We start from the raw sequence: 26,390 nt of genomic DNA, 5'->3' as shown, positions 1-26,390 counted from the left end.
GACTCACAAATTATGCCCTGCTTTGAAGTATGGTCCTGGGCTTGCTCACATGCTGGCATTATTTATGTTTATGCATAATTCAGCACTCGTGTGTATAATTCTCTTGAGTACAGCCAGGAAGACTTATGCTTAGGATATGACCAAGCACAGCACTGACACTGCTCCCCACCACCGACTGTTAAAGAGTATTATTTCAAATTAATATCCAGGTTGTCATGAGAAAAAGTAAAAATTTTATTGGACTTTGTTACACTTATTTTACAGGTTAGTATTGCTTCTGTTTGAATTACATAAGGCGGAAGGAGGGCACTGTAATGTTTTTGAGTCTCAGGACCTTTAAAGCGCTTAACCTGGTTCCTCCTCTTGTAGGCATCTCATTTCCAATGACAAGAGAAGAGTTAACCCTGTCTGCCCCTCCAATCTCTTGCAACCTTATCTTCCTACCTTGACATAAGCCACTGATTCCAACAACCCGTATCAAACCCCGCGTCCATACTACCTTTGCCCCACCCATAAAGCCTGTCCCCTTTATGTTCACCTGTTTAATTCTGTACAAATATCTAAAAAAAAAAAACCCGCCGGATTCTGGCTGAACATCTCTGACCTCTGCATATCATCTTGCCTCAGAGAGATGAGCAGCTACTGTCAGAGTGCTCAGAATGGATCGAGCACTTTGCCCAATAACCTTACTCTCTATGCAACCTTCCATACTAGGCACTGACCCTGGGGTGCGGAGAGGTAGCGTCACTTGCCCGAGGTCAGTAAAGCTTGGTGAGTGCTCAAAAATCAGCCAGCCAGTTTGACAGCAGAAAATGGCAAAGTCGGATGCAAACCCAGTCTGACGCCCAGGTTACTAACCGTTCTACAGGGACCACCTCCCTTCTAACACAGCCTGTTCTTGGTGTTTCCCACGTAAATAAGTGGAACTGCCATCCACTGCCTCCCCCGTACATAATTAACTGCCAGGGTTAAAATTCTAAGGACTAAGTGGCTCTCGGCTGTCAGTTTCTCTCCATCCCCATTTCTGCTTCTCTGTTTCAAATATCGGATCGACCTTGGTATTCTGTAAGTCCATTCTCTTGGTCAGCCAGTGACTGAAGACGCAGTCTGCTCCTGCAGGCTGCCTTCAGTGCAAGGTCCAGACTCTTCGGTGGGGCTCACAAAGGCCTTCGTGGCTCAGCCCCTGCGCACCTCTCCCAGTCTGGCTCCAGGGAACATCGTCCACCCTCTCTCTCCCATCTCTCTCTCGGGCTCCTCCCAACAGCCTTGGCTCCGACGCCGCTTTCTCCAGGGAGCCTGCGGTGCTATCCGCCACTCCCAGGAGCTCTCCTTGGAGTTCTCTGCAGTCCCTAGAGCACAGCTCCACACGGCCAGGCTCCAGCTGCCTGTCGGCTTGTTCTCACTCTGCTCTAGACTCAAGTCCAAGATGGAGGACCCGGGGTGTGCCACGTTTAAAGCTGCAGCCCAAACCTCAAAGCCTGGTGCAGAAGAGACACTCAGGAAATCTTTGGTGAAAAACAATATTTTGTTCCACCTCCTTGTATGCTGCCTCTCGTGAATACATTTTTTTGACAATGCCTTGTCTCTCACCTACCGAAGTGCCTCCCAGAAGGTATTCAGGACAATTTCTGAAACGAGTGCAAGACTTTGCCCCCCAGTCAGACTGGAAGTTCTAGAAGAAACAGGAGCACCCTGGCTAGAAGCTTGACAAACCTGACTGTCCGCATGACCAAGAATGGCTGCCAGCTCCTCACAGCTGCAAAGAAAGGGCCTTAAAAGCTTAATGTCTATTTTAATCAAACACCTTTATAGTGCAAATGTAATAGTCACATGCATTTCACGTTTAACATACTCATAACAAGATCATTACATAGAATTGCAGTGTTTTCCCAAGTGAATCTTCATTTTAATCAAATCTACAAAGCATTTATTGAAATTAAAATATCCAGCAAAGCTACAGACTTGAATCAAGCAGCATCAATGCTGTAGTATTAAAAAAGTAAATAAAAAACTCACAATGTAGAAGCAGTGGCCACATCAGCAACCGTGCTTTTGGGGAAAGACCCAGACCCGATCCTTCCCCCAGAGCTGTGACACTACACCTCTGCAGAGTGCAAGTACTGACCAGAGTGCTTGTCTCCCAGAAGCAAGGCCTCTCACAGAGGAAGACGTCATATCAACACGTTTTGTTGGTTTTTTGTTTGTTTGTTTCTTAAGGATACTGCAATAGAAATATATTAATGATGGCCTCAAATATCCAACATTTTTCTATCTTAAATCTTAAACCAAAGTTGTAGGAACCTATAGATCTTTATAAAGAGCTCTCTTCACAGCACAGCTGTAGTTCACTTTAAATCACAAAAACATTCCTTTTGTGCTATATCCTTATAAATCAACATCATATACATATAACGAACATTTCCAATCCCGCATCACGCATTAGTCAATCTTGCCTTGTGATAGAAACCCGGATTCAGTCAAACTTGCCAAGCGTTCACTAAATATTTTAGTTGAAGCAAACTTAAAAGGGCTGTGAGTTTTCAGCAAAGGAGACCTTTATGAACTCCAGTGGGGTCCACGGCACTCAGGTTCAGCTGAAGTCCCGATTGGTGAGGAAAATGGGAGCCACAAGGGTCCAGACGTAAAGGATGAGGCACACCCAACTGGAGATGATTTTGACCCACACAGCCGGCCAGTTGCTGGTCACATTCTGGAAATTTGCATCGGGGCTAAGAAAATAAGAGTCAGGAAAAGGAGTCTGTTATCAATTTCCTGCACCCTGCCAGCCACAGCCAAGAAATCACCCAGTGCAACCTGCCTGGCACTGCTTCCCAGTGAGGTTCTAGAGGGGCCCTGGGGAAGCTGCTAATTTCAGTTCTTAGAGCAAGGGACTAAGTGCCTCGCAGGTGACTGCCTCCTTCTCGAGAGAATGGAAGACCCTGACTATTCTCTGGGCAAGGGTTTTCAGGAACATCTGCCTATTCTAGTTATTGGTAAACGCCTAGGCCAAAATGGCCCCCCTGGAATTCTCCTTCCTTAGCACACTACTACTTTGACAAGACCATCTCTAAGCACAGAAAATCAGTAAACAGAAGAGGGCTCTGATTGCTGTCTGCCATGATTTTTTTTCCTCTTGGTCAACTCAAGTCCAGTGACTTCCACTACGAAGAATTCCAATTGGGTTTCACATGTAAGAGGAGAAAAAGTCCCAAGTATTTCAGAAAAGAGCACTGGACACAGCTTCAGCATGTGGGTAAGGGAAGGGGTTCAGGACAGTGGACAGGGAGGGATTTGACAGGAGTCCAACAGGACAGGTGTCCATTAGTTTCATCACCGTCGCTCACCTGTACCAGCTGGTCAGGGTCATCATGATGTACAAGGAAGCCAAGCAGAGCATCAAGTGGAAGAAGGAGTAGCTGTACTGCACTCCCTCCTTCTCATTGTCTATAGCCCGCCGAGGCTGTCCATCTTCTTCATCGCCCGCTCCATTGGTAGCTGTATCGCCGAGGATCACGCTGTCACTTCCCGACAGAGTCAGCTTGTTCACTTGGCTATTGGTGGAAGTGCGGATGCTGGAACATGATCCCCAGGAAAACAAATCAGAAAGGGGCAATGAAAACGAACCGCTGCCCCTGGCTTGTCTACATGAAGGGTCCTTCTTTCTTTTTTTAAGCCAGCTTTTTTAAAAGGCTTACTTACTTGAAAGGTAGAACTGAGAGAGGGGGAGAGAAACAGAACTTCGGTAACAGTTCAGGGCTGGGCCAGGACAAATCCAGGAGCCAGCAAATCCATCCTGGTCTCCCAAAAGGGTAGCAGGTACCCAAGTCTTTGGACCATCAGATACATTAGCAGGGAGCTAGCTTGGAAACAGAGCAGCTGGAACTTGAACCAACACTCTGATAGGGGATTAGCCAAAACACTTTTGAAAAAGGACAAATATGGAAGACTCACACATCTGTTTCAAAACTTACTACAGAGGTATAGTCATCAAAACAGTGTGGCACTGGCATAAGGACAGACAGACAAATCGATGAAAACAGAACTGAGCGTCCAGAAACAAATAAGGACGTTATGATCGACTGACTTTTGACAAGGATGCTAGGACAATTCAATGGGGAAAGAACTGTCTGTTACAAATGGTACAGGGGCAATTGGATATCCACATGCAAAAAAACCTGTTGGACTCCTACCTCAAACCACATGAAGAGGTCATCACGTCCATGGACAATGTGCACTATGAAAAAACTACTCAGGGGACTTCAAAAAAATTGCATAAAATAAGCATCTTTGGTTTCTACTTTTCCATGGACTTTTTGAAGTCCTTCTGTACAGTTTTATAGTTAACTGTTACTTATAATGATCAGGAACTACAAATTTTTTAAAAGCATAATTTTCAGGGCTACTAGTCTTGGTCATCTAGGGTCAAGTGAGGATTTTATCCTCCTATAGAAGGAAAAGGAGTCTGTAAGATTAGGAGAAATTACTTGCTGACCTTTATAAAACATTCTCAGCTGGGTCTGAGATAAAGTACTTGCAATTAACTGAGCTAAGTCTTTTTTTTTTTTAATTTCTCACTTCATTTTGAAAGCAAAATCACTTCTTCACGTTATTATTAACTTTCATGAGAACCTTATCCTAAGTACTTTTTAACTTACCTAGAGTATAGAAGGCATAAAACGAAGACTAGCAGCCCCCCAATGTTCTCCAAGTCCAGGAAATGCCCACGCCTTGATGGTGGAGCAGGCGTGGGGGCCACGGTCGTTGAGTTTCCAGGAGCCAGGGTTGGTGCGGCTATGTGTGTGATGATGCTCAGCAGGCTGGGGTTGCAGGAACGATCTGAAAGTGGGACATTCTTCAGCCCTGTCACAGCTTATCTTGCTCCAAGAGGGAGCTGAGGGGCTGCGTACACACCACTCAGGCATCACACGGAACAGAGCAACGAGACACTTAAAAGACCCTGACACTCGGCAGTCAGTAACATACCAGGCACTTCAAAAGTTCATGTTAACATGGAATTAAAAAGTGAAAACTTATAAATTCACAGGTGTTCATAATACATATTCCCACAAACATTCTGAAGACCCTGTGTATCATAACTAGTATATCAAACTTCATAAATGTCAATCTTATTTTACGAGTTTTATAGTTTAAGTGATCAATCTTTTTAGTTCTCTCGTGCCAAGGCTTTAAGCACACGAGCTTCACCCTAGTTTTGCTTTCACATAATTCCTTAAGAAAATAAAAATTGTCATGGGGGAGGATGTGCCACCACAGAATATCCTTTTGAGAAATGATCTACAATAACTACAAAAGTTCTTCAGGAGTTTCAAAAGCCCCGTTAGGTGGACTCAGACTGTCTACAAGACTGCAGCCCTCAGGCTGTCTCTGTGAACTGTGAACAGGCACAGAGAATAAAACGCAAAAGGTAGGTATCAGCAAAGCTACAGTGAACAGCATAGTATACGTTTCAGTAAGTTTCTGTTTATTTTATATTTGCTCCAGCTCTGTTTTCTGTACCCACAAATGGGGTAATTTCCTACTCTTTTCATCCAATGCATCTGGCTCCTGCCATTTCTTTTTTTTTTTTTTTTTTTTTTTTTTTTTTGACAGCCAGAGTGGACAGTGAGAGAGAGAGACAGAGAGAAAGGTCTTCCTTTGCTGTTGGTTCACCCTCCAATGGCCGCTGCGGCCAGCACCACACCAATCCGAAGCCAGGAGCCAGGTGCTTCTCCTGGTCTCCCATGGGGTGCAGGGCCCAAGGACCTGGGCCATCCTCCACTGCACTCCCGGGCCACAGCAGAGAGCTGGCCTGGAAGAGGGGCAACCGGGATAGAATCCGGCGCCCCAACCGGGACTAGAACCCGGTGTGCCGGCACCGCAAGGCGGAGGATTAGCCTATTGAGCCACGGCGCCGGCCTTCCTGCCATTTCTTACCAGGCTCATTGGACATGGCGGACCACGTGAGGTACATGGTGTAGAGGGTAATGATGGAGGACTGCAGGAGGCCGGAGCGAGGCTGGTGTTCCTAGGAGTCAAAGGAGAACAACGCTGCAGGTATTGTGAGGGCTGACTTCCTTCCTGCCTTTTTTTTTTTTTAAAAAAAAAGATTTATTTATTTATTTGAAAGGCAGAGTTACAGAGAGGCAGAGACAGAAAGAGAGGTAGAGACAGAGAGAGACTCTTCCATCAGCTGGTTCACTCCCCAGATGGCTGCAACGGCTGGAGCTGGGCCGATCCAAAGCCAAGAGCCAGGAGCTTCTTCCGGGTCTTCCACGTGGGTGCAGGGGCCCAAGGACTTGGGCCATTTTCTACTGCTTTCCCAGGCCACAGCAGAGAGCTGGATCGGAAGTGGAGCAGCCAGGACTAGAACCAGTGCCCATATGGATGCTGGCACTGCAGGGCTGATTTTCTAAAACTCCGTCTTCCCTGGGACTCCGTGAAGTGTTGGTGACTGAGAACCTTCTGGATCTGCTTGACGCTGACAGAGGACACCTTTCTATCTGAGTTAGCTTGCAAGCAAACCAAAAGGACAAAGCACGTACTACTGATTCTCAAGGCGTTTCATCATCCTGGAAAGTCTCTGACTGACATAAAAGCTCTGATTTTTAGTTCCCTGATATAAAAAAGTATAGCTCAGCTCTGCCACTAACTAGTTAGATAACTTTTTTGAGACTCCAGTTTTCTCCCTTTTAAAAAGATAAGGTAAGGGGCCAACGTTGTGGCACAGCAGGTAAAGTTGCTGCCTGTGACACTGGCATCCCATGTGGGTACTGGTTCGAGTCCCAGCTGCTCCACTTCCAATCCAGCTCCCTGCTAGCGGCCTGGGAAAAACAGCAGAAGATGGCCCAAGTGTTTGGGCCCCTGCCACCCACATGGAGACCCAGAAGAAGCTCCTGGCTTTGGTCTGACCCAGTCCTGGTCACTGTGGTCATCTGGGGAGTGAACCAGCATATGGAAGATCAAACTCTCTCTCTCTCTCTCTCTCTGTAACTCTTTCAAAATAAGTAAATAAATCTTTTTTAAAAAATAAGGATATGTGATATCCGAATGTTCTTTCCTAATTCATTATCTAAAATACCATGAATTTTTACCATATGGCATTTAAGATGAAACTCAGACGCTTTAGTTTTTTTTAAAATAGTAAAACCCTTCTAGTTAAACAGCAAAAACGTTTCTAGTTTAATTCTCTTAACAAATCTCAGCTTATGACACATTAGAATCATTGCCATGATCTAAACACTTCTATAAGAATTAAATTCTCCTGTCACCTAGGGTTTTCTTTTTAATGGTGAGGAAATTAGTCATTTCATTAAAATACAGGCATTACCACTCAGTGGCACATTAGATATTTAGTAAATATAATTATGAAGACTTTAATATGAGAAAGTGGAAAAATTCAAAGACTCATGTACAAGCTTCCCAGGTTAGAAGCTTTGCATGAATTCTTTCACAGAAGAAAGAAGCAGGGGCCAACCATACCTGAATTTTCGGAAGGATTGATATAACCGAAACCACAACACAAAGGATCAGATTAATACTGATGAAGAACTTGTTTTCTGTGCAGTCATCTGGTTTGGTGTAGTACGTGTAGAGCAGCCCCACAGACACGATTGACAGGATGTAAAAAAGGCTTGTAACAGACAGTAAAGCTGGGAAAAGAGAAACCAGGAGCAATGTCACAATTCTATTCACTTACATGGAATTTCTTCTACTCCACATAAAAATGAAGAAGCAGCATTCCACTGTTATGGTGATCAATACAGTATATATTACATAGCAAAATTTCACCCCCAAGATCAAAGTTTCAGGCTGTGTTACAGTGAATCAATGTTAAATTCCCAAATCCACTAAGCAACTGAACTTACTTCCAAGATTACTTTATTTGATTTCACGTATTGAATAGCTAGATATTTGAGCATCATGGCTGTTACTTGCTATGTAATTCATACTTTAAGCTTCTGTTAGAAAAAAGAGATGATTCCTGGTCTTCAAAATGGCCTGGTCCACAGCAAGCTATGTGGCAGGATGGTGTTACGGGAAAACAAAACATGCATTTTTCATGGCAGTTTTCCTCTGCAGCTGCTGGCTACCTAAATTCATTTTCCATCAAAATCAATCAGACTATATCCCTGAGATGGCAAAGTGGCTTATCTGCTACTTTCAAATACCTAAGGAAGTGTTCCTTTCCATTCACATGGAAAATGAATGATTAGCTGTGTAACTCTGAAAATAGAACACATGAAACAGAGCACACAGTACACCAAGACACAGTACAATAATCTGGAGTTCAGTTAACTCATGTTCAGGACAGACTTACTTGAGAAAACTACTTCCTACTTAATGGATTTTGCATGTTTAAAATTAAAATTTTTATAGTAACTTGCTAGCACAGTTCCTAATGTTTTTCTGTCTGAGTATACAAGATTTATAAGTACACTTACTCGAAAGGATGGTCAATCTACAACTCATTATTAAATTCTTGTAAAGTTGTGTAACCCTAAATGAATTATAGAAAACAGAAGTAAATAGGCAAAAAAATAAAAGGTAGAAAGTAAAGGAGGCTGGCGCCGCAGCTTACTAGGCTAATCCTCCGCCTTGTGGCGCCGGCACATCGGGGTCTAGTCCCGGTCGGGGCACCGGATTCTGCCCCGGTTGCCCCTCTTCCAGGCCAGCTCTCTGCTGTGGCCAGGGAGTGCAATGGAGGATGGCCCAAGTGCTTGGGCCCTGCACCCCATGGGAGACCAGGAGAAGCACCTGGCTCCTGCCATCGGATCAGCATGGTGTGCCGGCCGCAGCGCGCTGGCCGCAGCGGCCATTGGAGGGTGAACCAACGGCAAAAGGAAGAACTATCTCGCTGTCTCTCTCTCACTGTCCACTCTGCCTGTCAAAAAAAAAAAAGAAAAAAAATAAAGTAAAGGAGAAGTTTGAGGATTCCCAACTCATAATGATAAATGACAGATACTATTTTTAAAACTCTTTGTTGAAAGAAATAGTCACCATTTTCAATTTAAGTGTCCGAAAATGGGGCAAAGGTTAAATAAATTGTTATACCATGCCTTGGAATAATAAGTAATTGTATGGAATGGAATACCATGCAGATGTTAAATGAATAAGATCATGGAACAATAATCCTCTTTTAATTTAATTACAGAAATGTGTCTGCACACAAATACATAAAGGGGTGGTAATAGTGGCCACATTTAGGAAAGAAAAATGGACTGCAGGTGGGTAGGGATTTGCATTTTTTTATTTATAAATTTCTATCACTGTGTTTATAGTAAATATAGCATTCTTTTTCATATATATTTTAAATAAGCTAAATAAAAATGAAACTGGGCATTTTGATAGTATGTACTAAAAGCATTTAAAACATTCCTACTTTGACCCTTCTGCTTCAGAAATTTAGCCCAAGGAAATAATCAAATGTGTGCTCAAATAAATATTATTAGCTATTTATTACTGGACCATAAACCAAAATATAGTCATGAGTTTCTTCTAAGTGTAAAAAAAAGCCAAACTAAAATATTCAAATTATAATACATTTAAAAATAAACATATTGTACAGATTTTTCAGCAATCCTTGTTTTTCCTTTTGTAGACATATATGCACTTAGAAGACTAGAAGAATAAATATATACCAACTTGTTAAAAGTGAGTAAGAATTATTAGGTGTTGGATTACGGGAGAATTTTTCTTTCTGGCTTTTTTTTTCCAAGTTTTTGACACAGAGTTATCTATTATTTTTATAACGGGAAGGGGCTGGAGGTGAAGGAACTCAGTTTTTAAAATGAAGTGCAGCTGGGTCATTGTCCCTAATGGGTCCTACCCGTGATTCCATAGGCTCTGCGTCCTATTCGCAGTAGGAACCGACCACTGGAGGTGCGGAGCCACACTGAAGGAAGCCGTCAGGACTGCTCACCCCCATCTGATGCAATGTGGGCAGCTGTCCTGTAGGCCCCATCTGAGTTCTGTGTGCATAAAACCAAAACTATGCCACTACCTCCAGGGATGCATCTAACTCAGAAACTGACTCAGCTGGGAAACAGCAGTTTTTAAAAGGCAGCTCCACACTGGAAATGTTTACTGATAAATCAATGGCGATCTCATTGAACACTGTGCTTAAGGCAGCAGGATGGCTCTCGGAGGTGAGTTTAGATACCTACCGGCATACCAGACCCTTGGGTTTCCTTCTTCCGTACGATTTACCCATGATTCATTCCAAGAGTGAGCCATGTCTACCAGGAGCACCAGCTGGATGAGGATGAAGAAAGCGGCTCCTCCCGTGCCAACAATAAACCAGACTACAAATCAAAAGGATAGAGTTATTCTTTCCCATAGAAGCAGCATTTCAGAAATCTAGTGTCCAACATTCTGAACAGATTTCAATTCAAATAAGAGACAGGGAGTAAAGATACTCCATCTCTACCAGTACAGCAAGATTATTACAATTCCAACTCAAAGGCTTCTCTGAGAATGTTCTGTTGGGTTTCAGATCGCCTAAATGATACTGTAAGTCTTTTCCTTTACTTTTAAAGGGGAAAAGAAAAAAACTGCAGTGGAAAGCCTGCTGTCCCTTGCCAACATGTTAAGGAAGCAGGTTAAAACAGGGATGATAGGGCCGGCGCCGCGGCTCACTAGGCTAATCCTCTGCCTTGCGGCACCAGCACACCGGGTTCTAGTCCCGGTCGGGGCGCCGGATTCTGTCCCGGTTGCTCCTCTTCCAGGCCAGCTCTCTGCTGTGGCCAGGGAGTGCAGTGGAGGATGGCCCAAGTGCTTGGGCCCTGCACCCCATGGGAGACCAGGAGAAGCACCTGGCTCCTGCCATCGGATCAGTGCGGTGTGCCGGCTGCGGCGGCCATTGGAGGGTGAACCAATGGCAAAGGAAGACCTTTCTCTCTCTGTCTCTCTCTCTCTCACTGTCCACTCTGCCTGTCAAAAAAAAAAAAAAAAAAAAAAAAAAAAAAAAAAAAAACCAAAGCACAGGGATGATGGAGCATGAGAGCTCCAAGGCCCCCTGCTGACAAGCTCTCTAACTTCATTTTGCCAAGAGAGAAAGTAAACTGTTTTAAAATATTGGCAAAATACATTAAGTCCATCACAACTGTATGGTTCGAGAAAAGTTCAGAAATGGGCTGAATGCCTTCTGGCTTTAATCAGTCACCATCTGAACATTAATACCAAGTCACGTAACTGATGTCATCTTATCGAACTGCCAGCTCTGCCTAACGAGCAATGCAATGTAGCTGAGGCACTCATGCGGGGGGCGTGTTATCCTATAATGAAGCCTGCACGAGGCAGCCATACCTGAGGCGAAATAGCCCCCAGGAATGTAGAAGGATCCAACCATGATGCCAACAATGGCGGCAATTTTGAAGAACCAAAACCTAGTAAAATACAAACATGCATTTACAAATGCTAATTTTCATCCTTACACTGAGAAACATGAACTTCTGAAATATAGAACTAAAGCTTGAACAGCATTTTCAACAGGCTTGTCTGGGCTTATTTCTTCATTCAACACAAGGCTGCTTCATTCACTCAGCATTTCATTGAAGTAATATTAGCACAGGGAATAAGTCATTCACATTCATAATGAGAGAAACACCAAAACTTAAGTCTCCCTACTCTTGGCATGCAGAAGTAGGCATTTCCCGAGTTCCCAGGAGTTCTAACGCATTAGTTGTACAGAGTCACTGACTATTCTCACCAAAGCCTTCCTGTACTACACAGGACATAAGTATCTGGCCCACAATCTATAGCTCATTACTGACAAATCCAGGACCAAAGCTGATTTTCAGGCCAGAATCTGTAATGACTGCCTGTTCTGCAAAGTGGGAAGAATGAGGCTTTGGAGATGCCAGCTCCAGCCCTCTCTGGCTGAGAGGTCTCAGCTGACTTCTTTAACCTCTCTGAAATTCAGTTACTCCATGTGCACAAAGGGAATTGTAAGATGCCTAACGTTTACAAATTCCCTTCAGCCTTCAAACAAGAACTATATGCACTGGGGGAGAGAAGCAGGAAATAACAGAATACCTAAATTAGTGACTCATATATTATCTTTTTTTTTTTTGTATGCTGTTTAACTATATCAGGTACACGTCTATATTTAAACAGAAAGGAAAATATCCATGAGTGTGTATGTATCCGTGTGTGTGTGTGGTGCCTAGCACAGCATCTAACTTATTTGACAGGTATTCAATAAAAATTTAGGTACTTGAAACAAATGTTATTTAAAAAAAAAAAAAAAAAAAAAGAGGGGCTAGCACTGTGGTGCAGAGGGTTAAGCCACTGCCAGTGATGCTGGCATCCTGGCTTCAGCCTGGCCCAGTCCCAGCTGTTGTGGCTATTTGGGGAGTGAACCAGTGGAACCAGTGGACGGAAGATCTCTCTGTCTCTCCTTCTGTAACTCTTCCAAATAAATAAATAAATCTTTAAAAAAGCAGGGGGCTCCTGGAAATGATACTGAAACAATTTCATTTGTATAATACATCAGAAATATATCTGGGCCACTGACTTATATACTCTATACCTTCCATCAGATCAGCAACATTAACTGCTGGAGGCGAGTCACAGCCTAATATAAATTAATAATTCATCTTACGTACCCGTTGTGTACTGCTGCTCTGGGATCTTTACTTGTTTTTACTTTTAACATAAGCAGAAAAAAGGCAAAGAAAAAGATGGCCAAGGCAAAGTTGATCCGATAAACAGCTTTATAACCAACCAGGACATCACAATCTTTATCCGCCTTTATTTCAGTCATCTTTATTTGGAATCCTCCTTCACAGAATCCAGGAATCTAGAAAAAAGTAATTTCAATGTCATTGGAACACCCACATTTAATCAGAGATTTGGGGCAGGCATTGGTTGTAGTGGTTAAGACACCTCTTGGGAGGCCGTCATTCCATACTGAAGTGTCTGGGTTCAAATCCCAGTTCCGCCCCCAATTCCAGCTTCTTGATGATGTGCACGTTGAGAGGCAGCAGGTGAGGGTTCAAGCAGGTGGGTCTCTCTGCTATCCATGTGGGAGATCCCCAGTGAGCTCCTGGCTGCAGCACGTCAGCCACAGCTGCTATGGGCATTTGAGGAGTGAACCACCAGATGGGAGATCTGTCTTGTCTTTCTTTCTCTCCCCATCTCTCTGTCTTTCAAATAAATTTTTAAAAATTTAAAAACTTTATAATCAGACATTCTATTCCATTACAGGAAAGCAGAGTAATAAAACTGACCACTTTAGCAACTGCAAGATTGATGGGTCAGGTTTTCTTCTGTCTTCCACATTCACTGTCTTGTTACCAGACTGTGTAAACACTTGGCATTTAAAAATCAGAAGTGCTCTTCTTTCTCTCTTTGCCGATGAGGTTATCTCCCATATTCCCAAGTTTTCCAGCTACAAACAACTCCTTCCCACAGTGAAGGACTTTTTTTGGTTTAGATGCTTACATCTTTTTTTTTTTTTTTTTTTTTTTTGACAGGCAGAGTGGACAGTGAGAGAGAGACAGAGAGAGAAAGGTCTTCCTTTGCCGCTGGTTCACCCTCCAATGGCCGCCGCTGCAGCCGGCGCACCGCGCTGATCCTGGCAGGAGCCAGGAGCCAGGTGCTTTTCCTGGTCTCCCATGGGGTGCAGGGCCCAAGCACCTGGGCCATCCTCCACTGCACTCCCTGGCCATAGCAGAGAGCTGGCCTGGAAGAGGGGCAACCGGGACAGAATCCGGCGCCCCAACCGGGACTAGAACCCGGTGTGCCGGCGCCGCAAGGTGGAGGATTAGCCTATTGAGCCACGGCGCCGGCTTAGATGCTTACATCTTTAACCTTTAATGCTTTGGGTCCACTCTTCTAAACTGTTTTCTCTTCAGTTGTTAGGCAAAACCCTGAAGATGTGTGTTCTGTACACATTTATTGCTAGAAAAGGACTAATATCTTTATATTTTAGTGTCCAGATGATATCCCAAAAATCATTCAAAAACCCAAAATTACAATGACCTTTATTGAGTATAACGGTATGAATAAGTATTACCAAAATATTGTGAGCGATAATAGAATCACCAGTACAGGAGTCAGAAGGGTTCTGTTACTTCTACTCACCTTCTTCAGCTGGGCTTCCATCCCATCCACCAGCATGATACAGGACACAATCGTGCCCAGGAAGAGGATCAAGGCGTAGATGAGACGAGTCACAGTGGAATTCTTACTGTTGGGACAGCAGCTGCACAGCAGGCACGACGCACCGCTGCAGAGGCACGGGACCTGCGAGAACACGCGGACCACCTGAGCATAAGCTAAGGCAGCCACACTTTGACAGTTTTAACTGAGACAACCGTGGGCTGTGGAGTCAGTATTATTTCTGCTCCTTTACCTCTGCAAGTTACATAATCTAACCCTATTTCTGCAAAGTAGACTAAATAATAGAATTTTCTTTGATCAGACTGTGCTGTTAACTGATCATTCAACACAGTGCCTAACACACAGTAAGAGCCCAATAAACATCATATTCACATACAAAGCATACTTAATGTTAAAGCAATGAGAAAAATAAAAAAACCTACTTCTACTTGCTGTTTACTGAGAATTCTAGTTACCAAAGTTGATCTTATAGCATAAAGCAGCATTACATAGAACCCCTCTTATAAATAATGATGGGAAGAGTGATTTACCTCCATTCTAGGGTAACCTGGGTGTTTCTCAGACGGTTAAACACAGAATCATCATATGATCTAGCTATGCAACTAAGTGTATACCTTACAGCCACCTCAATGAAACAGCTGCTCTAACAGAGCCATATGGATGAATACAAGAATGTCCACCGCCGCATTCTATATAATCTCTGGAAGTAGAGATGACCCACACGTCCATCAGCTGCTAAGCACACAAGGTACAAGTAAAATGCGGCATCTCCACACGATGGGTCATCCAGCTCTATAAAGGAAGCTGCACTTTTACCCTCAAAAACATCACGCTAAGTGAAAGCAGCAACACAGAAGGTCATGTATTAGCCCACTTCTATAAAATACAAACTGAAAAGCCCAGAGACAGAAGCCTAGGGGCTGGGGGGAAAGAGGGGATGGAGAGTGACTGCTCAGGGGGCATGGGGTTTCTCTTTGGGGTGATGAAAATGTTCTGCAATTAGATGTGATGACAGCCAAACACTGAATGGACTAAATGCTGCTGGATTATTCCTGTTAAAATGGTTAATTGTATGAATTTAAAACATAGAACCTGGCTCACTGGTCAGCTACAATCTGTTCATCACCCTGGGGGAGACAGGTGATAATTTCAAACGTTCTTATACAGGGTTAGGGAATTTCTCAAATTCCTTTTTCTTAAAAAAAAAAAAAGATTTATTTATTTGAGAGACAAGGCCGGCGCTGCAGCTCACTTGGCTAATCCTTCGCCTGCAGCGCCAGCACCCCAGGTTCTAGTCCCGGTCGGGGTGCTGGATTCTGTCCCGGTTGCCCCTCTTCCAGGCCAGCTCTCTGCTGTGGCCCGGGAGTGCAGTGGAGGATGGCCCAAGTGCTTGGGTCCCTGCACCCGCATGGGAGACTAGGAGGAAGCACCTGGCTCCTGGCTTCGGATTGGTGTGGCTCCGGCCATAGCGGTCATTTGGGGGGTGAACCAACGGAAGGAAGACCTTTCTCTCTATCTCTCTCCCTCTCAATGTCTAACACTGTCTGTCCAAAAAGAAGGGCAAGAGTTAGAGAGAAAGAGGGGAAGAGAAAGAGCTGTTAGATTCACTGGTTCACTCCCCATGTGGTGACAACAGCCAGGGCGGAGCTGCGACCAGCACTCCTGGGATGCTGGCGTCACAGGTGACAGCTTAACCCACTGGGCCACGACATCGGCCCCCTCAACTGCTTTGACAGGTGAGGTTACCAAGTCACATTACAAGGACAGACTAATTCAGAATCAGCAGAGGCGGAAGTAAACAATGTATGACTAGTTTTAATAATAGGGCCCCAGTGGCTGGCGCCGTGGCTCACTAGGCTAATCCTCCTTGCGGCGCCGGCACACCAGGTTCTAGTCCCAGTCAAGGCACCGGATTCTGTCCCGGTTGCCCCTCTTCCAGGCAGCTCTCTGCTGTGGCCCAGGAGTGCAGTGGAGGATGGCCCAAGTCCTTGGGCCCTGCACTCCATGGGAGACCAGGAGAAGCACCTGGCTCCTGCCATTGGATCAGAGCAGTGCGCCAGCTGCAGCGGCCATTGGAGGGCGAATCAACGGCAAAGGAAGACCTTTCTCTCTGTCTCTCTCTCTCACTGTCCACTCTGCCTGTAAAAAAAAAAAAAAAAAGGGGCCCCAGTAATCTACTCTGTGGCCCCTGGGGTTAATTTTACCTTGATTTTCTATGGTTTGGGGTAGGCTGCTAAGCTTCTTAAAAGCTTAGCTTTCTATCTAGAAAATAAGCATAACACCACCTACCTGAACAGGGTCACTGTATGAAAAATGAGGTGGTATCAGCAATATAAAGCACTAGCATAATGCCTGACATAGAAAGGGCTCCATACATCATAATAGCCGTTATTATTTGCATTTGCAGCAGCAAGGAGAGACTGGCTAGCCAGAAAAGTCTCCAATTCTTAACTAAAATGAGGCAAAGGCCAAATTGGAAGTCTGTATCTGGAAACGGAATTTCAAGTGTTTTACAGCCAAAAACAATGCTTCGGGTTTATTTCATCCACCCACTCACACTCCTAGCTTTCCAGCCACTTTTTCATAGTCATTGCCTACTGTCCATTACCAGTTAAACTGTGTCTCTCCAAAATTCACATTGAGCACTAATTCCCAGTAATTCATACTGTGACTTTATTTGGAAACAGGATCATTGCAGACATGATCAGCCAAGATGAACACTAGTGGCCTAGTGTAGGCTCCTAAGCCAATATGACTAGTGTTTTTCTAAAAAGGGGAACTGGGTCCCAGACTGGCAGCAGAGGGCAAACCCAGGTGATGACAAGGCAGAGACCTACAAGTCAGGGGATGTCAAAGATAGGTAACCAGAAGCCAGGGAGAGGCAGCAACAGATTCTCCCTCAGCACGCCTGGGACGGAACCCAGCCTAGTCTCCAGAACTGAGACAATACATTCCTGCTTAAGACACCCAATCTGTAGCACTTTGTTACAGAGCTCTAACAAACTACTACACCCACTTACTTGTCTCTAACTGTTGTAAATACCTTGAGGAAGAGACCGCCTTTACAGAGTTTTGATTTTGTGTTGTTTTTTTTTTTGTTTTGGTTTGGTTTTTTTTTTTAAGATTTGTTTATTTTTTTGAAAGGAAGAGTTAGAGAGGCAGGGGGAGGGGTAGGGGGAGGGGGAGAGAGAGAGAGAGATCGATCTTACATCCACTGGCCATTCCCCAAACAGCCACAATGTCCAGAGCTGGGGTGATCAGGAGCCAGGAGCTTCCTCTGGGTCTCCCATGCGGGTGCAGGGGCCCAAGGACTTGGGCCATCTTCTACTTCTTTCCCAGGCCATAGCAGAGAGCTGGATCAGAAGAGGAGCAGCTGGGACTTGAACCAGCACCCACTGGGCCACAACACCAGCCCCCTCAATTGTTTTGACAGCGCCAGCCCCTTGTACAGTTTTATCTTTCGTACCTTTTCACAGCTGGTAATCAGTAAATGTCCGTGCAACATGCCTGTTCTATGTTTTACGTCACTTCTCCATTTCAGTAAGAACACCTCCATTCCTCAGTTGCTGGGGCCAGAATCCTGGAGTCATCCTGGATGCCTTCCCCTTTTCCAATCTGCCAGCACATCTTCTATCCTCCAACTGCACGCAGAATCTGACCCCTTTCACAGCATCCTTGGCTCTCATCTCAGTCCAAACCACTGCTGTAACACTCCCCTGGATGAACCGCATTAGCTCCTATCCCACTGCTGTGAACCTCTGAGATCGCACAGGACAATTTTCAGCTGAAGAGATTTGCGATTGAATAGCTGCAGGGGAGAAACATACCTCACTGAGCTGCCACATCAGCCTAAAACCTGGGGCTTCCGGGACAGGAGGGAGCCATAAACCCCCTCCCCAGGTGGGTTTTAAGGCCATCAAAGACAAAAGGCCTCCAACCTGCATAAACAGGCATGATCACAATCTTATCTCCCTTCATTCTCCTAAAAACACAGTTGTTTTCCCTGAAGAAACCTGCTGGTCTTCCCATGGACGCCCACTTCCTCTTCTTGGGCAGGGGAATGCTCCACACTCCAACCGCCCCTCATACTCATCACTGAGCCCTCCTGTCATGTGTGTCTTGCACACTTAAGTGAAGTTTTTCTCTTGTTAACCTTTTATCAGTTTAATTTGCAGGCCCTCAGAAACTGACTCCAAGAGGGTAGACGAAAAAGTTTTCCTTTTCTATACAGCATTACCCTTACTTTTCAACCATCTATTCTCCACAGCAACCACAGAATTAATCTTGCTAAAAAGATCAGGGGTGGGCCTTGGGCCAGCTGTTGACACCCACATCCCCTAAGGCAGTGCCTGGGTTTAATAACCACTCTGTCTCCTGACTGCAACTTCCTGCTAATGCAAACCCTGGGAGGCAGCAGACACAACTCAAGTAACTGTGTCCCTCCAAAACTTATGAGGAGGTGGTGCTGTGGTCTTCTGGGGAGTGAACCCGTGGATGGGAGCTCTAACTCTCAAATAAATAAACAGAAATTGAATAAAAAATGCACTAGCACTAGCACTCCTCTTTCAAACTCTGCAGTGGATTCTCATATTACTTAAATAGTAAAAGCCAAAGTCTTCCAAAACCTGTAAGACCATACAGTAGGTGCCAATGCTATGGTGTAGCGGGTAAAGCCTCCGCCTGCAGTGCCGGCATCCCACATGGGCACTGGTTCGAGTCCCAGCTGCTCCACTCCCGATCCAGAATCAATGGGAAGAACTAGACCCATTTCCCCTATAAACCCTAGTGTGAATACAGTCTGTGCGCTCAGCTCTCAGCTTTCTGCTGAACTGCCCACCTGACCTGCCAGGTGCATTCTCTCATTAAAAAAAATGTGTTTCCTACCTTAGGTCAAGGCCAAAAAAATCAGACTAGCTCTCCTAAATGACAATTGAAGATTAACAATTTTAAAGGGTGGGAAATGCACTCTGTCTCTAAGAAACAGTAGTGGAATGAGCTGAGGCTGAATTCCTGGTTAATCACAAAAGTTGGGAAATCAGGAAACAAGACTTCAAGGAATCATACTTCTCTGAGGCAGGTATAGGAAGAAGATCCACATACTCCCTTTCACAGAGCCTACATTTTCCTTGCCAGTTAATACAGTGATTTAATTCATTTACTCACTCTATACTCACAAGAGCTCTGGAGAGGAGGCATGCTGGGGTATTTACCTTCAGGGATAAATGCGGGAAGTAAGCCCACCCAGGACCACCTACCACAAAGGACTCAGCAAACACAAAGCAGGCAGAGAGAGGCTTTTTCTGATTCCTGGTCAGACACTGAAAGCAGGCACCACCTCGGAAACTCAGCTCTTTGGGGGCAGGTGATGTAGGGGTTGTCACCGCCTGCCATGCGGGTATCCCACATGTTGTGGTTCCCAGCTGCTCCACTCCAGATCCAGTTCCCTGCTGTGGCCTGGGAAAGCACAGATGGCCCAAGCGCCCCTGCCACCCACCTGGGAGACCCACAGGAAGTTCCTGGCGTTGGCCTGGCCCAGGGCTGGCCCTTGTGGCCATCTGGGAAGTGAACCAGCGAATGGAAGACCTCTGTTTCTCCCCCTCTCTCTGTAACTCTGACTTTCAAAATAAATAACTAAATCTTTAAAAAAATAATAATAATTTCAGCTCTTTTTATCCCAGTTCTCCAATGACAGAGCATCATAGTAGGTCCAAGCTAGACCCCGACAGCACCTAGGTGGGATGGGGCAAGAGAGGAGTGGGTGCCCAGACCAGCTGCTGGGCAGACAGGAGAGAACAGAGGACTTACACTCTGCAAATCATCTCATCCCGCGGGAAAGTCAAAGGACATCTCTTAGAATTGATTAGTGCATCCAGTGGCGGGAACAGACCTACTAAAGGTGGTTGGATGGCTCTGGGGTTGATGCCTTTTGAATTGATTGGCCGAAGCCTAGGGTCCCAGCTGCTGGGGTGCACGTGCCGAACTGCAGGGTCTCGGGTAGCTATCAATCACCTTATCTGCACAAGCGGGTGCAGGAGGGGAGGGGGGAGGAGGTTAAGGCCGGGTGAGGCAAGGGTTTCATAGTTTTGGTTCCTTATCTGTACCTGGAGCACACAGTTTTAGCCTTGGGGGGAAAGGAGGTTAAGACCTGTAATTTTAAGCTCAATTCTTCAGTAAGAGAGGAGTGGGTGCCCAGACCAGCTGCTGGGCAGACAGGAGAGAAAAGAGGACCTACACTCTGCTAACAGCAAGGCCGGCACACTTCCAGGAACTGAGACACCAGAGCACTCTGTAACAAGCACCCAGTGGCCGCAGATTACCGAATTACTGAAGGTTACAAAGATAACAAGTGGCGGGGCAGGCACCAGCACCCCACATGGACAGAGGGTCAGTCTTGGCTGCTCCACTTCCGATCCAGCTTCCTGCTATGGCCTGGGAAAGCAGCGGAAGATGGCCCAAGTCCTTGGGCCCCTGCACCACATAGGAGAGCTGGGTGGAGTTCCAGGCTCCTGGCTTCCGCCTGGCTCGGCCTGGCCATTGGGACCATTTGGGGAGTGAACCAGTGGATGGAAGAGCACTCTCCCGCTGGCGCTCTCTCTGCCTCTCTCTGTAACTCTAGACTTTCAAATAAATAAATAAATCTTAAAAAAAAAAAAAAGATAACAAGTGGTGCCGCTAAAAGCAAACTCAGCAGTTGACTTATTTTGGCATCTTTGCGACTCTATCCGAGGGGCTACCGAGGCCTGGTATCACGGCCTTACACTAAGGCTAACCTAAGTCTTTTGTGGAAATGCACCACTGGGTCATTTCTCACACAGAGGGCCCCAAATGTACAGCCCATGGCTTCCCAGCTCCGAATAATAATCCACAGGACCTTTCCCTCGCATCAAAACGGCTCCTCAGCCACACAGCCCGAGCTATGGGGGCAGACGGGAGTCAAGCCAACCAGAACTAAATGACGCCATCTGAAGGGGTGCTAGGAGATGAACGCAGCAGACCCCGCCCCAGGAGCTGTCATTCCTCCGACCCACCCCGGCTCCAGAGGAACCCAGAGTCTGGAAGGTTCGCGGGGGCGGGGCAATCGGAACTGTAAACAATGGCAGCCTGGCTTCCTACGTTTCTCCCCGAACCCGGAAGGAGAGCCGCCTGATCCCGGCCCCTGGGCGTCGCGGCCCGGGGCCCACGCCTCCCGAGACGGTCACAGCAGGGCCCGCCTCAGTCTCCCATCCCCCGGGGCCTGTGGGGCCGAGGATCGCTAGGGTCTAGGTTTGGGGTCTCCATCGCCCTTGTCCTGACACCGCGGGCCCGGCCAGGACACCACTCCGAACTCACCCAGCTGGCGAGGGAGCAGATGCCCAGCACAGCCCCCATGGTGACGCTGCTGTTGGAGGTGACCTGTCCGGAGGCTCCCTGCGCGGTGGTAACTGCCAGCTGAGGCGTCGCCCCAGAAACGCGACCGTTCCCCGGGCCGGAAATACGGCCCACCCCTCCCTGGACGTGGGGCGTACGTCATCGCGCGGCCCCGCCCACCACCCCTTCCGTGGCGGCCGAGAGGGCACCTGTCATTGGTGGAGGAGGGCGTGGGCGGGGCTAAGCCAGCCTCGGGCTGCCGGAGCTGGGAAGGCTGGATTCCTTATCTGTTTTGTGTTCACTGGCAGCTCATTATTTGTAGAGACCTAGAGGGTACGCGGAGGCTCAGATCTGCCCTCACAGAATTTGTGATCTGCTTAAGAGGAGATATAAATGCACCATCCTGTAGCGTGATAAGTACTGTGAGGAAGTATTATGGGGGTAATACCCTCTCAATAAGAGAATAGTTATTGCCTATCGTGTAAGAGGAAAGTGATTTAGCTGGGGAGTAGTCTTGGCAGAATCTCTAAATAATTCACATATAATTTGAGAACTGACGGATGAGTCCTCTAACCAAGGAAAGATGGGCATTGTTTTTCCTAAAATGTGGGATGTACTCCATTTGGGCTAACTGAAAGGACTTTAAGTAACACTGAAAGGTAGCGTGGCGGCGTCCTGTTTCAAACCAGCAGGCCAGTCCTCTGAGGCCGGCATGAGGACTTCTGACAGCTGGTACTTGGGCCATTGGCACCCACGTGGGAGACCCAGACTGAGTCCCAGGCTCCTGGTTTCCACCTGGGTTGCAACCATTTGGGGAGTGACGCAGTGGGTAGAAGATGTGTGTGTGTGTGTGTCCCTCTCCCTCTGTAATTCTGCCTTTCAAATATTTTTTTAAAAAAAGATTCTAAAAATAAATTATCGAAAGACAAAGAGAAAGACATCTCTCTCATCTGAGGTTCACTTCCCAAAGGCTGGCAACAGCCAGGGAAGCCAGGAGCCTGGAACTCAGTCTGGCTCTCCCACATGGGTGGCAGGAACCCAACTACTTGAGCCACCTCCTGATGCCTCCCAGGGTGCAGGTTAGCAGGAGGCTGGAACCAGGAACAAAGTCAGGACGCAAACACAGGCCCTCCAATAAGGGATGCGGGAGTCCCAGGTAGCAGCTTAACCACTGCACCAAATGCCCTCCCTGCTTCCCCCCCCTTTTTTTTTTTTAAGATTTATTTTTTTATTCGAAAGAGTTACACAGAGAGAGGAGAGGCAGAGAGAGAGGTCTTCCATCCAATTGGCCACAGCAGCTGGAGCTGGGCCAATCTGAAGCCAGGAGCCAGGAGCTTCTTCCGGGTCTCCCACATGGGTACAGGGACCCAAGGATTTGGGCCATCTTCTACTGCTTTCCCAGGCTATAGCAGAGAGCTGGATCGGAAGTGGAACAGCCAGGTCTTGAACCAGTGCCCATATGGGATACCAGTGCTTCAGGCCAGGGTGTTAACCCACCGTGCCACAGCACTGGCCCCCCTGCTTCTCTTTTTAACAGAGTGAAGGCTTCATTTTTTGAAACTTTCCAACAGGCAATGGCATCTACAGTTTGGCAGCCTTGTTTTGTTTGGAGGCATGTGTATGTTTGCAGTGATTCTACCAAACAATGCTATTTTTTCATTTAAGTAGTAAAATAAATTTTTAAATAAATTTATGTAAAAGTTGAGAATTTGACGTTAGCACCGTGGTGTACCAGGTTAAGCTGCCGTCTGCAACAGCAGCAGCCCATATGAGCACCAGTTCAAGTCCCATACACTCCACTTCCAAACCAGCTCCCTGCTAATGCTCCTGGGAAAGCAGCAGAAGATAGTCCAAGTACTTGGGCTTCTGCTACCAGCAATGGAGTTCTTGGCTCCTGATTTTGGCCTGGCCCAGCCACAGTAATTGTAGCCATTTGGGGAGTGAACTAGTGGTTGGAAGATCTCTTTCTCTCTGTGACTCTACCTTTAAAAATTGAGTTTGTTTAAAGAAAAAAAATTGAAAAATTTTTACTAACACAGTAGTATAAGTGAAATGAAGACACAACAAAAATGAGGGCGATCTTATACAAATAACTAATGTAGGGAAATACTTACCTGTGAACAGAAGGACCTGCAGAGTCTGGAAGCCTAGATGAGGCTCGGGAAAGCCTTAGGAAGAGACTCTAAACCAATGTTTCCAAAAATGGACAACGGATCAAAGTGAAATGATTTTTTTTCAAGGTCACAGAAAGGGTTTCTGGTGGAAGGAAGAGAATTACTCAAACTTCCTAATTGCTACTCAGCCCTTCTCCCACCTCTCACGCCCACCTCCACCCCTCCCCAAGTCAGATTACTTCAGGATCACTGATTGCTTCTTCCTATCTGGATACAGCCTGACTGGACTGATGGCAGTTCAGACTATGACCAAGCCTGTTGATCAAATTCCACCGGGAACACGCCTGTAGTCAAAAGGAACTGGGTTTATTCACTGTATTTCACATAACGCAGACACTCTGAGGTGCCTTGGCGAGATACTGGGAGGAGCCTATTTTTGGATTTGGGTTTGTGCCGGACAGCTCTAGATAGTCTGAGGAAGTAGCGACCATTTTGGATCGGACACGGTCAAGAAGTGGGACAGTTCTGTGAGCAGGCATCTGAATTGTTCCCAGCAGGTGGAGGATTGAAGCAGGACTGGATTTGTCACTGGAAAAGAAGGTGGCCCCACTCAGGCTAGTCAGAAGAGGAGGAAGCTGAGGCCTATTTGTGGTGCCAGGGTAGCTGTGTTTCTGATTCCAACTACAGAGCTGGCTGGTACTTATTTCCATTCGGTGAACATTGTTTACATTCAGAACGGGGGTCTAGCAGCCAGCTGCACAGGTTTTCATTTGCTCACCTGCAAACATTTCATCCCTGAATACAACATCCCACCCACCTCTTGGTGTTTCTAACTCTAAAAGATTAAATGTGTCTCCCCTTGCAGTCGCCTGCTTTTTGTTACTTTAAATAAAATAACAGAGAGAAGCTTTTTGGGAAAGAAAAGGTTTATTTCAGCTTAAAGCTTAGAGAAAACAGTTCAGGATTGGGCAGCCCAAGGTCTAGCATCTGTGGAGGCGGGTCACAGCAGGTGCAGAGGCACGGCCACATGTGAGTGGAGAAGCAGAGAGAGAAAACCTGGGTCACACTTGAACTCAAAATTATACCCAACCTTCTTTGGAGAACCACCCTCCAAGGGCATACCCCCAGTGACCCAAACACGTCCCACTAGAACCATGTCCCAGACACCATAATTAGGTCACGTCTCCACCCTTGATCCACTAACCATTAAGACATCAGAGTTTAAACATGTTGTATGAGTTTTGGTGACACAAGTCCTGTTATGCCCATAACACCTCTCATTGGCAAAGTGGAGAAGAGCAGATCCTGCGATCGTCCACTGCCACTTCCCACTCGTGCAGGGACCCCTCACAACAGTTCTTCCAAGAAAGGGAACATACTGCCCCCCAAGGCAGCTCCTCATCACGTGCGCATGTTCTTACTCAAAACTTCTCCTCATATAGTATATTTTTTTAATTTTTAAAGTAATGAAGTTTCCTTTTTTATGATTTATTTATTTATTTGAAAGTTAGAGTTACACAGAGAGAAGGAGGGGCAGAGAGAGAGAGAGAGAGAGAGGTCTTCCACCCATGGTTCACTCCCCAGATGGCCGCAACGGCTGGAGCTGTGTCAATCTGAAGCCAGGAGCCAGGAGCTTCTTCCAGGTCTCCCACGCGGGCACAGGTGTCGCTCCCCCTCTTCGTGGAGGAACGACACTAAACCCTGCCTAGGCTTCATATCCGAGTCACGGCACCATTATGTCACTCCCCGTCTTCGTGGAGGAACGACACAGGACCCTGCGCTGTTCTTTCATCTGCTCGGCCCTCCCCGGGTTTGCTGCTGGTTCTTCCCGGGTTGGCTACCGTCCCTTCCACCTCCGTGGAAGGGCGGTTCCCCCTGCCACATTCCCCACTTCCGCGGGGGAGCGGCACACCGCCGGCCGGCTCTCTCGGGGGCTGCACAGGTGTTCCTTCAGCTAGATGTTCCCCTTAGATGTTCCCGGTGCATGCCGTCTCTCTCCTCCTTTATAGTCCTCCTCCGCCAATCCCAACTCGGCTGCCCACACGCCGAGTACGCTGCTCTCCTCCAATCAGGAGCAGGTCCTACAGTTTATTGGTTGAACTGGAGGCAGCTGTGTAGAAGCTGTTTTCTCCTCTCCCAGCGCCATATTGTGGGAGAGCAGATGCATAGAATAAGTCTTAATTCCAGTAACTCAGTCCAGTCCGGGTTGCTCCCCACACACAGGGGCCCAAGGACTTGGGCCATCTTCTACTGCTTTCCCAGGCCATAGCAGAGAGCTGGATTGGAAGTGGAGCTACCGGGTCTCGAATCAGCACCCATATGGGATGCCAGTGCTTCAGGCCAGGGTGTTAACCCACTGAGCCACAGTGCTGGCCCCTCATATAGTATTTGAAAAGGTAATACATGAACTTTGTTTAAACAAAACCGTGAGCATATAGTAATTTGATCAATGCATATTGTATTCAGGTGTCAAAAAAATCACAACGTACCTTCTGTTATGTACAATTATCACATTGATCTAAAAAAAAAATAGGGAGTCAGTGAATAACATCACAGTACCTGGATTCAGTTCTTGGCTCTGGCTCCAGACTCCAGCTAATGCAAACCTTGGGAGGCAGCAGTGAAGGCTCCAGGAATCGGATTCCAATCACCCACATGGGAGACCTGGACTGAGCTCCTCGCAGCTGCCTTTGGTCCTGGCACAGCCCCAGCTGCTGTAAGTATTTAGGGAGTGATCCAGCAGATGAGAGTGCGCTCTCTCTTCCTCTCACATAAATAAACACTTTTTAAAAATTAAAAACAGCA

At 46.4% G+C, this 26,390-nt stretch overlaps 1 protein-coding gene and 1 long non-coding RNA gene across 3 annotated transcripts; both read right to left on the bottom strand.

The window, feature by feature from the left end:
- Nucleotides 1–1,786: 1,786 nt before the first annotated feature.
- Nucleotides 1,787–21,649, bottom strand: SERINC3 (serine incorporator 3). Of its 2 annotated transcripts, XM_051845015.2 has the most exons (11): nucleotides 21,454–21,604; nucleotides 17,591–17,932; nucleotides 14,086–14,247; nucleotides 12,606–12,799; nucleotides 11,305–11,384; nucleotides 10,164–10,301; nucleotides 7,480–7,649; nucleotides 5,935–6,025; nucleotides 4,656–4,836; nucleotides 3,345–3,572; nucleotides 1,787–2,729 (listed from the first exon to the last, which is right to left on the bottom strand). In XM_051845015.2, exons 2-11 carry the CDS (start codon nucleotides 17,678–17,680, stop codon nucleotides 2,591–2,593), a joined length of 1,473 nt encoding a protein of 490 aa, XP_051700975.1. In that variant the 5' UTR covers nucleotides 17,681–17,932; nucleotides 21,454–21,604; the 3' UTR covers nucleotides 1,787–2,590. The 2 variants fall into 2 exon arrangements, with proteins under 2 accessions (XP_051700975.1, XP_002721118.1); XM_002721072.5 differs by lacking the exon at nucleotides 17,591–17,932 and having other exon boundaries at nucleotides 21,454–21,649.
- A 2,844-nt stretch (nucleotides 21,650–24,493) lies between these two features.
- Nucleotides 24,494–26,367, bottom strand: LOC138844290 (uncharacterized). Its single transcript, XR_011379874.1, has 2 exons — nucleotides 26,145–26,367; nucleotides 24,494–24,572 (listed from the first exon to the last, which is right to left on the bottom strand). It is a non-coding gene; the product is annotated as an uncharacterized lncRNA (long non-coding RNA).
- Nucleotides 26,368–26,390: the final 23 nt, after the last annotated feature.

This window comes from Oryctolagus cuniculus, chromosome 11, assembly GCF_964237555.1.
Source record: "Oryctolagus cuniculus chromosome 11, mOryCun1.1, whole genome shotgun sequence".
NCBI classification, from domain to species: Eukaryota; Metazoa; Chordata; class Mammalia; order Lagomorpha; family Leporidae; genus Oryctolagus; species Oryctolagus cuniculus.
This window is presented reverse-complemented; position numbering and strand designations above follow the sequence as displayed.